Raw genomic sequence first — 13106 nt, forward strand, 5'->3', positions numbered from 1 at the left:
AGTAAGTAAGTCATGCATTATAAGATGATTAAAAGCTAAGAAAAGAAACCAAAAAGCAGTAAAGGAGAACACAAAGAGTCAGTAGAGAGAGATTAAGAATTTAGAGGGTGATCAATAAAGGACTCTCCATGACGGGAATGGCTGAGTAAAGATTTTCAGGAAATGAACTGAACTATGTGGATAAGTAATGAGAAAAAAATAAGATAAAGGAAACAGCAAGTGCAAAGGGTTTCAAGCAAAGCACATCTGGAAGATGTGAAGAGCAGTTTAAAAAAGTGTAGGGTACCTGACCCAGAGTGAACAAGGGGAAAGCTGTGGAGATGTGGTCAAAGCGATAAGGGATATCCCGGCCATGCAGGATTTTATGGGTTATATGATGAGGGGGGACAAAATCTGATTTTCATTTTAACAGAATCTCTCCAGCTACTGTGTTGAGAAGAATCTGAAGATGATACAAACCAAAAGAGTATGAGCAACTTGTAGGCCACAGTAGACACTGGGTAAAAGTGTCTGATGGTTTGGACTGGGGTAGGTATGTTGAGAGGTGGTAAAATGCTGGATATATTGGAAAGCAAGTCAATGGGATTTTTTTGGTTGGTTAGATGTAGAATGTGAAAAAAAAAAGTATAAATAACGCTAAGATCATCACCTTAGTATTGCCAAAGAATAAACCACAAGGGTAGCAGATTGGGGATAATATAAGGATCAGTTTTAGATACATTGTTTTGAGATGTCTAGGGGCAAATACAGGAGAAATCTGGACTGTTCATAATTCAAGGAGTTTTTTCTTCTTTTAATCACTTCAGAGGATTGTTCTCCCTTATTCTCTTTGACTTGATTTGGCCAAATGAAAAGGGCACAGAAGTTACCCCTTGCCACTCCTGGTCAGAAATTTTAAGAGCCAGAACGAGATTAGTCACATCCCCTACTCCTTCCAAGTAATCAGAAGAGTTGAGCCACCAGTCAATCTATTTTGCTTGTGCAGCATGAACAAAATAAACACTTGTCGTGTTCAGTCTCTGGAATTTGGGATTTCTTGCTACATTATACCTAACTCATCCAGATGGACACAACATGAAGGTGGAAACGTAAAGAAGGCAGTTGGATATGATTCTGAAGTAAGGGGAAGATATAATTTGGGGAACTACTAGTATGTAAATAGTCTTAAACAATGAAACTGGTTGAGATTAACAAGGGAACTAGTAATGTTGTACAAGATTCCAGGACAATTCTAAGAGATTTGGATTTCTGAGAGATGAAGGAAATCACATAGATTGAGAAGAATCCACAGGAAAGATAGGAGGGAAAGTCATTTCGATGAAGTTTCCTAGAAGTCAAATGAAATATTTTTAGATGGAAAAAATGTTGATTTTATTAAATGGTTCTGAATATCTGAGGACTGAGAATCAACTATTAGATTTAACAATGTGAATGTTACTAGTGACCTTGTCAAAGCATTTTTGTTAGAGATGACCCAAGATGGCTCCTGTACTTTTGTCCCTGGGATTTAGGCAAAAGGGTTAATGGCTGAGTTAGTCTTTCTATGATGGGTAACATTCTGATGCTGTTAAAGTTGATACCTTTATGCATGGAAGCTAGTGGCATTTTTATTTTAACAGCATTCAAGAGGCTTTATGTTGTTTGTTCTTATCTAATTTGGTGATTTAATAACACCAACTTCACAAGTTACCCTGAAATAGGAGAATACTCTTATCTATCTGATACCTTTGTTCCATTATTCTCACCTCCCTTTACCTCCATACAGTCTGTCAATTCCACTCTGACATTTCAAGACAGTATTAAAAATTATCGTTTTAAGCATGAACTATTCTCTCAGTAGTTGATCTCCACTACTTTGAATATCTAATTTTAATGCTTATTATATTGTTGCTTATTAAATTATTCATCTGTAATTAACATTAAAATTTCACAATGCCCTTGTCTTCTCTGGCTACAGGAAGTAGATGTAGAAATAAAGCAAAAGTACATATCTGCCTTTTAGTCTGAAAATTCTAATATTGTCTAGCAGTAGAAGTATTTTATTTTTATTTTTTAAACATCCTTGTTTATTTTTTCACAATATAGGATATTTCTCCCCTCAGGTGCAGTCTCCCTAGTTTTCCCATCACCAAAGTGCTCACAGTCCTCCACCACAATAGTAGAAGTGTTTTTAAAAACCTATAAATACAATGCTGTCAAACACTGGAAATGGGGAGTGGGGAAGAGAAGGTAACGCTCCTCTCTTTTCCCAAAATTATTCCCTGTCCCCTAATTCTGAGCCATATAAAGTATTGGTCTGTCACTGATAATGTTCAAGTACTTATTAGAGAAAACAAAATATCACACAAAACATCTATTCTTCAATTTTCCACATTATGTTCAGTACTCCAATATGTCTATTGTGAAAAACTTGTTCTTCTACTACATAAATATTTCCCTCCCTTTGAGTACATGGTATATATCCTATTAAACTGTAGTTGAGCCATTCAATGTTAAGACATTCATTCTCACAGATACACACATAGTAAATATCCTTTGGGTTATAGAGCTTGCTAAATTGACATTTATAGGACTAGCTAAACTAAGTTCCTCTTTTTCTCACTTTATTAAGTCTTTAGCTTACTTTGTAGATATTCTAGCAGGCTTCCATGTCTCATCAACTCTGTAATAATATAAATTGGATCTTCCAAAGTGCAAACAGCATAAAGCTGGATCAGCTTTGGATGTCTTAGGCCCTTCATTAGCTGTGCCTCCCTCAGGAAGTCCTGTGGATCCATTGAACCTGAAACAAGAGAAGGAAATAGCTTTATATTATCGAGGAATCCTCTCCTCATAGAAACCTAGTAGGAACCACGCACATTGCTTCTTTCTTCTCAGTAAAGTAAGAACATCAATGTCACAAAGCTTCAGATTTTTCAAAGAGAGTCAGTTCGAAGAACAACCAATGTGTTGCTGCATCTAGGATGTGCAGTTTATGTGTTCTGACCTGTAGGTGAAGAGAGATTGATTCAGGTTCATATGAAAATAAATGAAGAGACCGACCTACAATCGAATTAATAAAATAAAGCAGGCATTTTATGAGCACAAGGAGAAGTAACATGAACAATGAAAAACACTGAATCTTTAAATACTGTAGCCAGAGCTTTTTCATCCAGAATCCAGGGAAGACAGGAGCTCTCCTGTCCTTGGTACCCAACATGGGAACAGCTGTATAACAATCCTAAAGCAATGATTTTCTGCCATATGTACATTTTAATTCTGTAGGGACATATTGTATAGGCCAAAGAGAGAACATTCAAAATTCAGTGATAGTCTCTTTTTTTTTTTTTTTTACATTTTAGCCAATTTTATATGGCTAACTTGAAACTTATATTCAACATTTTTTCCTGTGTTATCTACTTTCTATAGTCAATCTTAATATCATGGCCAAATGATAAGAGAGATAATACAGAACCAATTTTGAAGACTCATCTATACTTAAATTGCATTTAAATGGCTCAACTCTGATTTATCATGCAAAATACCAAGTAGTTAATATCAAATAAAATCCAAGAAGAGGCAGGATACCTGCAGTTACACTTCATCAGATTTTTTTTTTCATTTCTCTTGGGATATGATGTTTCAGAGACATTACTGTAATTGAAGGAATACTATCATTTCATGACTTAGTATTCACTATGGAAAGTGCAACCATCATTTCCAGTGATTCTCGAAGAAAACTGCTCCATATCATAGTGAAGACTTCACTATTGAGAGCAGAAATATGAGTAGACATTTTTCCAAAGAATATACACAGATGATCAATAGGTTCATGATAATGGAATATTACTCAGACATAAAAAAATGAAATATTGTAATTTGCAACCACATGGATGGGTCATGAGAGGATTTTGCTAAGTGAAGTAAGTCAGAGAAAGACTAATACCATATGAACATACATATATAGAACATAAAAATAAAAAAAATATTTAACCAGCCCACAGGTACAGAGGACAGATTGATTGTTGTTAGAAGTGAGGGGGCTGGGGAAAAGGATGACAGGTGGACAAAATATATGAAGGAGGTACATACTTTCAGTTATAAATAAGTCATGGGGATGTAATGTATAGCATGGTGACTATCATCAATAATACTATATTACATATATGAAATTTCTAAGAGAACAAATCTTAACTATTCTTATAAGAACAAAAATTTTGTAGCTATATAGAGTGATGATATTAAGTAGACTTATTGTGGTGATTATTTTGTCATATACACCAATATTAAATCATGTTGGACACCTGAAATTACTATCTATGTATCAGTTATACCTCAATAAAAAAGACTTCATAGCTGATATTTGAACTCTGGCATTCTAAGGTAACACTTTGATTTGATTATTTATGTGAAGTTAACAAGTATTACACACATATGCAGATTATTTTACATAAAGCACTTAGACAACCTGTCCTTTAGAAAACCCTGTGAAAGTCTAGTTTAGAAGCCAGGTTTAATCAAATTCTGGATTCTGGACAAATCTACCTCTTAATATGGCCTTTAGCAAGTCACCAATTATCTCTGAACTTCTGTTCCTTCATCTGTAGGATAAATGGTAATAATCCCACTGATACAATAAAATCATTCCCAGGATTATAACAATGTCTGTACATGTGTATTCAATCTGTTGACCATTATTTGTATTAGTATTAAAATGAATACTATGGGGAAAACAAACAGATCAACTCAAAACTTTTTTTCCCTGTCTGAGGGAAGGAGCAAGGATTTAAAGAAGGAAAATAGGGAGAAATGAAATGGCTTTTTTTTTTTTTCATCTTGTTTTGTTGGGCTCCCTCCTCTTCACATAATGAAATAGGATTAAAATCTTAACTCTCAAAAAGTGATATAGTGGCATCCAACTCTCCCTTCCCTGAAAAAAAAAAAAAAAAACCTAATTCATGAAGCTTCCAGTGATAAGCAGCAATTATGATCACTATTCAGACAATTTATACATGCAATAGGTTTCTATGGTGGTCTTTTGGGTGGCCTTCAGTACTTGCAACGAACACTCAAATCATTGCCAAATGAGACTACTCGCCAGAGTTGAAACCATACCATGCAAATGCTCTTGAAGCACTGTCTTGTGGCTAAGCTGGTTTTAGCTGACCAGCTGCAGTGCAAAGGAGACGCAAACTCAGCTAGTAATGCAACATTAAATATTAATTTTTGCCTGTCAAAGCTACTGTGGGAGTTGATTTCAAGCTCGTCTTATACTGTGTGGTAGTCTACCAAGCAATAAATAGCTGCTAAGATTGATTAATAGCCCCAGTGAAGTGAAGGTATTTAACCAATCACCAAAGCTGTTTGCTGCTATTACTCTATAAATCAATAATAATTATTCCTGTTGTAGAGAAAACTATCATTGTACTGTTTTCTAATATAAGAAATCTGATTTCTCGTTCTCTTTTGCCCTCCAGAAGGACTTTTTTAGAGAGCAATGTCAGGATGAATAGCTGGCTGCTGCTTCTTTGGAAAATAGTGATTAGATGAGACAATAAAATTTAGCCTCAATTGTCAACAAGATTAGGATTTAAAATCATATACACGTAGTGATTGTGAAAATCACAGGTGCTGAAATAGATCGGCCTCACCTGAAGAACTCACATGGCATCTGGCCACTTCAAAGCGTTCTTCTATTGTTTCATTTACAGCCAACTTACACTTTGGGAACAACTGTCAGCAGACCCATTGAATCTGACATTTATTAAGAATTCACTGCATCTGTTTTATATATTTTGACTCAGTTTGTCCTTATAAAACCCTATCCAATAGAAACTATAATAATTCCTGTTACAGATGAGGAGATTCAGAGAGGTTATGAAATTGTCCAAAGACTTGGTTCTGCCCTCGATGATTTTAGACAGGGCAGAACCAAGTTTGAACTGGGGTTTTTCCTACAATAAACTTTATAGTCTTAGCTACTACAAAAAAGAGTCCCACATTTCCCCCTTAGTGGAACTCTTGTATTCCTTTTTTTAACATTTTTAAATTTTTATTTTATATATTTTTTACATCTTTTTTCATTTTTGTACAATGTATGCATTTTCATCTTAGTTATCATCCCCTAAAATTCCCACCCTCCCTTGTTTTGATCCTACTCCCTTCTTCCCCCCTGCAGTGTGTCTCTGGTTTATAGTTCCCTTTTGATTTTGATTTTTACTTTATTACAATTAGTCTTTTTACTGATCCCTAATTTAGGTTTTCTATATTCCTGCTACGAGTGAGACCATCCAGTATTTTTCTTTTTCTTTCTGCCTTATTTCACTGACAATACTCCCTTCTAATGGAACTCTTATATTCTAAGTAACATTCTTGTGCTGTTCTTAAACACCATTATTTACTAAAGAGCTATGTGTATCTGCTGGCCATGACACAAGGTCTCAAGTCTTGGAAACTGACAGAACAAACTACCTTCCACATTGATTTTTGTACTGGTCTTGCATAGTCTGAAGTTGGAGCTGCAAAACTACCTTGAGGACTCAGGTTGGGCAGTCTTCAAGATGTTTATCTCAAAACATTTAAATATCCTGTGGCACCCCTTACTCCTTATCACAACAGCGCCCCAAGGTGCTGTGGCACAATTTGGGTCGTTAGGCTGCTAAGGAGCAGCACTTAGGTGCTCAAATTCTGCCCCAGGGAGGCTTTCTAAATCTCTAAGAATTCTGCACTAGGAGATAATGGAAGTTGCCCAGAGAACTTTAGCCTCTGGCTATTATTCTCATGTTATTAAAAGTAGATTTGAGGTAACTACACTAACTTTGTACCTTTATAGACTCACTTCCCTGAAGTATGATGCAATAGTAAGAGCTGTGAGTTCAAATCCTAACTCTACCATTTATTGACTTCATCATCATCATCATCATCATCATCATCATAATAATAATTCCCACAATGACCTAATTTAATCTTTATAATAACTACTTGGTTGACCTTATTATCTCTATTTTGCTATGATAAAACTGAGGCATAGGGTACTTTAAAATTTTGCTCAAAATCATATGACTAGTAAATCATAGGAAAGTTACTAAACTGCTTTAAATCTTCTTACTTCACCTTTAAAATCTTCTTATTCCACCTATTATCTGATTGAATAAATATTGATTTTAGTATACTTTCAATACATTTAATTTCCACTATAGGGGGGAAAGGAAGGAAAATAGTTCTTACATTTTCAATTATGGGGACTTTTCAATAAAGCATTTTACTTTTTAACCATACATAATTGGTATTTAATAAAGTCATTCCCTGAATAACTCCATGATTCCACTGATTATTTTTAAGTATTTCATTAGTGTATTTGTTAATGAAAACAAAGCAATAAAGAGGGAGGGGACATCAAATAATTGAATCTTGATGCTACAGAAGAGATGAAATTATGAAATCTTGCACCGGGCCTATTTAGGACTTAGCTGATCCAGTGAGCCTGTACTCACCTTTACTCTCTGAAACTGGCGATGGGTCATGGGTGCCTGGGCTAGAGAAAGTGCCAATAGCATTTGTTTGGTGCCTGCATTGTGACTTCTTGGACATTAACAGTGGCAACAACTAAGAGTTTGTATAATACAATTCATTCTGACCCCAATAGCCTTTAAGTTTTGACATCTGTATTCTCATACCTGGTTTTAATGTTTTTACTGCTACTGGAGTAGTGTTGTTCCATAGACCTTCCCACACTTCACCAAACTGACCAGATCCCAGTCGCTTCAGAAGCTGTACAGAATTGCGGTCTATCTCCCATTGGTCCACAGTCTTATAGGATAAATCAAAAGTTGCTGGGACTTGGATCTGTTTCACAGAATAATTAAAATACTTGTAAGAAAAAAAGTTAGACCTAACAACCTTTGTACTTGAAAATAACAGTCTAGGTACTTATAAGAAGACATAATTTTTAAAATAAAATATTATAAATTTTATATTAATTACTTTAAAAGTGAATTATAGTGAATTATGTAAGTGTAATTATAGCAGAAATTGCATCATCTCTTCAAGCGGCTATACCTTGCTAGTCAGGTCCATTGCTGTCCATCTATCCACCCCCTACCCAATGTCTCCCTCATTGGGAGGGAGGGTCTGGCCTGATTTTTCTCTGCCTCTTTGCCTAGCTAATTACACTTAATTTCAAGGTCCAACTGAAGTTTCACCTCACCCACAATTACTTTCTAAACTCTTTAGTCTATAACATTTATCATATATATTATATATTTTGCATGATTTAAATTTTCTTTTTTTAAAAAAACATTATTTTTTTCATTTATTCATTTACTCACTTATTAATGAAGATTTAACTTGGTGGCATTCTGTAAACAGAACAGACAAGACCTCTGTCCTCCTAGAATTCATAGTCTAGTTTACTATCTATAATTTGAAATTTATCTACTCTACAAAGTCACTAGCATTTTGAGTTGATAGAATTTAAACTATACTACTTTGTAAAAAGTTTTCCCCACAAGACTCAACAATATTAGTTGAACCAAATATTTTTTATGCTCAGTCTTTGTATCAGGTATTTCTTAATATGAGTTCAGATACTTTTGTGGGATCATTCTCTTACATCTAAGATTATATATTTACATTAAAATTAAACATTCACTTGAAAGGACTTAAATCGTAAACTCTCTCCATTCTAGACAAAATTATGCAGCTTCCACTTGCTCATAAAATTGTGATCAGTTATCACCAGGAAGCTTCCTGATCATTCGAGTAGAAGCCACAGGGCTGATTACACATTGACAGTATATGAGACCTGCACTCATTCTGGTCATTTCCTATTACTCTTGAACACAGATTTATATAAGAATTATATTCTGGCACATTTTCCCCCCTCCAGCCATATCTTTGAGCACTTCAAAGATGGCATATTAATGTCTTAGTACCAAAGATGAGTATTTTCTATCTTCAGTGATTTCTTTAATCAAGGTTCACAAATATTTTTTATAAAAAGAATGAGAGATAGTATTTTAGGTTTGTGAGCCATAAAACCTCTGTTGAAATTACTAACAACTGTCATTACAGTGTAAAAGCAAAGACGATTTGTAAATGAAAAAAAAAAAAAAGCATTTCTATGTTCCAGTAAACTTATTTACAAAATGAATATGTAAGACAATATTGGCCCATGGGCCATACTTTGCCTATCTATGCCTTAGGTAATCAAAAGCCTTTTTTTCTGAATTGACATACCACATGAAAAATATCAGAAAGAAAAAGTTAACTTCAATATAAATATGTAAACAGCTTGAATGTATTTCACCTTTAAGCAAGGTTTATCCAACTTGATACACAGGCCATCATTTGTTTTGGTGTAGTAGCTCACAAATTCTTTGAGTGTTGGAAAAACTTTTCTCCGGGTAATGAAAAAACCCCCATCATCCAGTCTTCTGATTCTGTAGTGTTTCACAACTCCTTCATGTAAAACTGGAATTCAAGGTAAGTCTTATTAATAAACTTCTTGTCAAACAAATTTATTTATTTTTGTGGCAACTGTTTCAATACATGGAATAAAATTTTCACAAATTCTATTTATTTCTCAACATTATTTCAGAAAAGATTTTAGTAAGCATACAAATGACATGTAAGTATACAAATGACCAAACAAACAAACAAAAAAAATAATTGGGGAATCATATTAAAAGAAATATAGGAAAGGGCCTCCCTGGTGGCACAAGGGCTTAAGACGCAACCTGTGAACTGTCCACAGCCTCTGCAGCATGAGTTCGACCCCGGGCCAGCCAGGGAGCTATCCACATGGTGCAGCAGACCTCTCCTGTCTTGCCCACTGCTCCCCTCAGCAGTGTATTTCAGTCAATCTGTCTGTTCTGTTCCCCACTCTGTCTCTGGTGAATCCTCTCACCCCCACACCTCTGGCCTGTACTCCAGTTCTTATATGCATAAATAAATAAATCTTTAAAAAAAAAGAAATATGGGAAAAAATAAAGGAGTCCAACACTCAAAAACTTGCTTTGAATCCTAGTATACTTGATTAAATCAAATAATAAATTTGACTTTATTATCCAGCAATGCAAAGAAGGAAGCATTATCAATTTCAAAAATCACAGCATTTATAAAATAAAATCACAGAAAGTGCTTAGAGATAATTCAATTCTTTCTAAGAGACCAGGGCAAATCTCTTCCATAAATCCTATAAAGTGGATAGTGAAGCAGAATAAACAGTATTGGCGGTACAATTTAAAGAATTTCACACACAATTCATTACATTGTCTGTCAATGCTGACTTATAACAGAATATCTTAGCATAGTTTTCTAAAATCAGTTTTACAGGACCTAAAATGAAGTAGTTTATATATACAACTTCGCAGTAGGTTCACTAAATCCAAGGGTTAAGTACTATAACATCTAGAATGCACAGACTGTATACTCTTTTTAAAAATCATCTGACTAGTAGTTGATATTTTGTTCTGTCTGCCCGCAAACATTATCCCTTCTGGTAACAGCACCCCAATTTTCCTAACAGCATCCTTTTTCTTCTGACAGTATTTTATCCAGGGGGATCTGGTGCCAACCTTAAGCCAAAAGCATAAACAGATGCAAGGATTACTAGAACACAATAGAGAGCCACAAATATATCCATGGATATACTGTCAATTTATGTATGACAAAGGAGTCAAGAATATAAAATGGGAAAAAGGATAGTCTTTTCAATAAATGTTTTGGGGAAAATGGATAGACACATGCAAAAAAAAAAAAAAAAACCAAACCCCCCATTATCTTATACCATATACCAAAATCAACTGTAGACATGATTTCCAAAATGGAGTATAAAGGATTAAAGACTTGATCGTGAGAAATGAAACCATAATACAGCTAAAAGAAAATATAGGGAGTAATCTAGGTATTGGTCTTGACAATGATTTTTTTTTTAGATTTGGCACTAAAAGCAAAGAAAACAAAAGCAAGATTCACACATATATAAAACTAAACTAAGCTATATAAAACTAAAATGTTTGCACAGCAGAAGAAACCATCAATAAAGTGAAAAGGAAGCCCATGGAATGAGAAAAAAATATTTGCAAACCACAGATTCCACAGAGGTTAATGTCCAAAGTATACAAGGTATATAAACAACTCAATAGTAAAAAAATAAATAACTCAGTTCAAAAATGACAAAGAACCTTAATAGGCACTTTTCCAAAAAAGACGTAGAAATGGCCAACAGGTACATAAAACTGTGTTCAACACACTCCTTTTGAGATATCAACTCACAACTGGTATAACAGCTATTATCAAAAGCACAAGAGATAACACATGATAATGAAGAAATGGAGAAAGGGAATCCTTTCAAACTGTTGCGGGGGGGGGGGGGGGGGGGGGGGGGGGGGGGATTTAAACTAGCACAGCCACTATAGAAAGGAGTGTAGAGGATCCTCAAGAAATTAAAAATGTAACTACTATATGATCCAGCAATCCGACTTCTGGGTACATATTAAAAAAAAATTATTACTCAAAGAGATATCAGTACTCCCATGTTCATTGCAGCTATACATTCAGTAGGCAAGATATGGAAACTACCTAAGTGTTCACTGACAGATAAGTGGATAAACAAAGTGTGATGGACTGATGGATAGATGATTAGACAGATTAGACAGACAGAGATAGATACATAGACACTTCAACCCTCAAAGAGATGAATAACCTTGTGATAACACAAGTGAATCTAGAGGGCATTGTGCTAATTGAACTACACCAGACACAGAAAAATAAATACTGCATGGCATCACTTACATAAGGAACATTTAAAGAAAAAATCAACTTAAAGAAACAGAGAGTAGAAAAATGGTTGTCAGGGTAAGGGGGAAATAGAGGTTGATAAAAATAAATTCAAACTTTGAGCCATAAGATGTATAAGTTCTTAGGAAGTATTGCACAACATGGTGAGTATAGTTGGTAAACTGTATTTTATAATTGAAATTTGTAAGAGTAGAACTTGAATGTTCTCATCAAATAAAAGTAAAGATATGAGGTGATTCCTTTGTAAATTAACTCAGAGGGAATCCTACAAATTATACATATATCGAATCATCATATTGTACACTTTAACTTTCAATTTTATTTGTCAAGTATACCTTCATAAAACTGAAACATAATATCTGCATACAGAAAAATATTTTACATTCTGTTTTTTATACTAAAATATAGAGGGCAGGAATATATTTAATTCCTCCAAGAGCAGTATGTTTTTTAAATTACATTTTTAAAAAATGATTGTAGGGTAAATGGTTTTTCAGGCTTTTCTGCCCTCCCACCATCAGTATTGCCCTGCCTGATGGGGTGCCTGCACTTGTTACATTGTTGTAAGCTGTCTTGTTTACTTCTGTGGGCCATGGGAAGAGTATAGAGATGGTCACGGAGAGAAGAGAAGCAAGAGAGAGAAGAGGAGAAAGAAGCAAGAGAAGCCCAGAGTGAAAACTTGAACGAGGCTTGGAGGCCTCCCAACCTCCTGGCCCCCCAGTACTCCTGCCTGCCATGTACCTGTTTGCCACACTACTTGTAAAGCTCAATAAAAGCCTGAGAAAGCCACCAAGGGCTCCAGGACTCCTCCTTTACCTGTCTGCTGGATCAGAAAACCTGCACTGTGCCTATCCTGCCACTACAGTGATCTAGAATATATCCTTATACCATGATCTGTCAAGTTACCATAATCACTGATTATGACTCTTGGGGTAATGTTAATTGTCCTGTATAATTATCACCAGATAGAGAATGTGTATTAGGAAATAAAGCTAAGTTCATAACAGTTTGTTCTATATGATTAAAAGATAAATAAAAAATCAAAGAGCTGTCAATAATTTATTTCTCCATAAAGGAATAAAAATATTAGAAAGGCGGCAAAATGTAAAGTATACCTGCAATTTAAATAAATTATTGGTCTGAAAGTTCAAGCTTTGCCATTTATCAGAAAGAAAGAGCTTAAATTCTAGTGGAGATGTCTAGCAAGTCAGTAATTCCATAATTGGAAATGATGAGAAGAAAAATTAAAAATCCTACCTTTTTAGATAAAATGGACTATATTTGGCTCCAAAATGAGGTAGACTACATGGAAATTAAACATAAAC

At 34.7% G+C, this 13106-nt stretch overlaps 1 protein-coding gene across 1 annotated transcript in view; it reads right to left on the reverse strand.

Annotated features, from left to right (window-relative positions):
• FRK (fyn related Src family tyrosine kinase) overlaps positions 1 to 13106 on the reverse strand; it is a 94472-nt gene that overhangs the window by 8306 nt on the left and 73060 nt on the right. The window contains exons 3-5 of the mRNA XM_037520957.2: positions 9287 to 9450; positions 7656 to 7824; positions 2624 to 2782 (exon numbers count right to left, since the gene is read on the reverse strand). Coding sequence (XP_037376854.1) covers positions 2624 to 2782; positions 7656 to 7824; positions 9287 to 9450 — 492 coding nt within the window. The remainder of the gene's footprint in view (positions 1 to 2623; positions 2783 to 7655; positions 7825 to 9286; positions 9451 to 13106) is intronic.

Source organism: Talpa occidentalis, unplaced genomic scaffold, assembly GCF_014898055.3.
Source record: "Talpa occidentalis isolate TD23 unplaced genomic scaffold, MPIMG_talOcc4v2.1 talOcc4.2, whole genome shotgun sequence".
Lineage (NCBI taxonomy): Eukaryota > Metazoa > Chordata > Mammalia > Eulipotyphla > Talpidae > Talpa > Talpa occidentalis.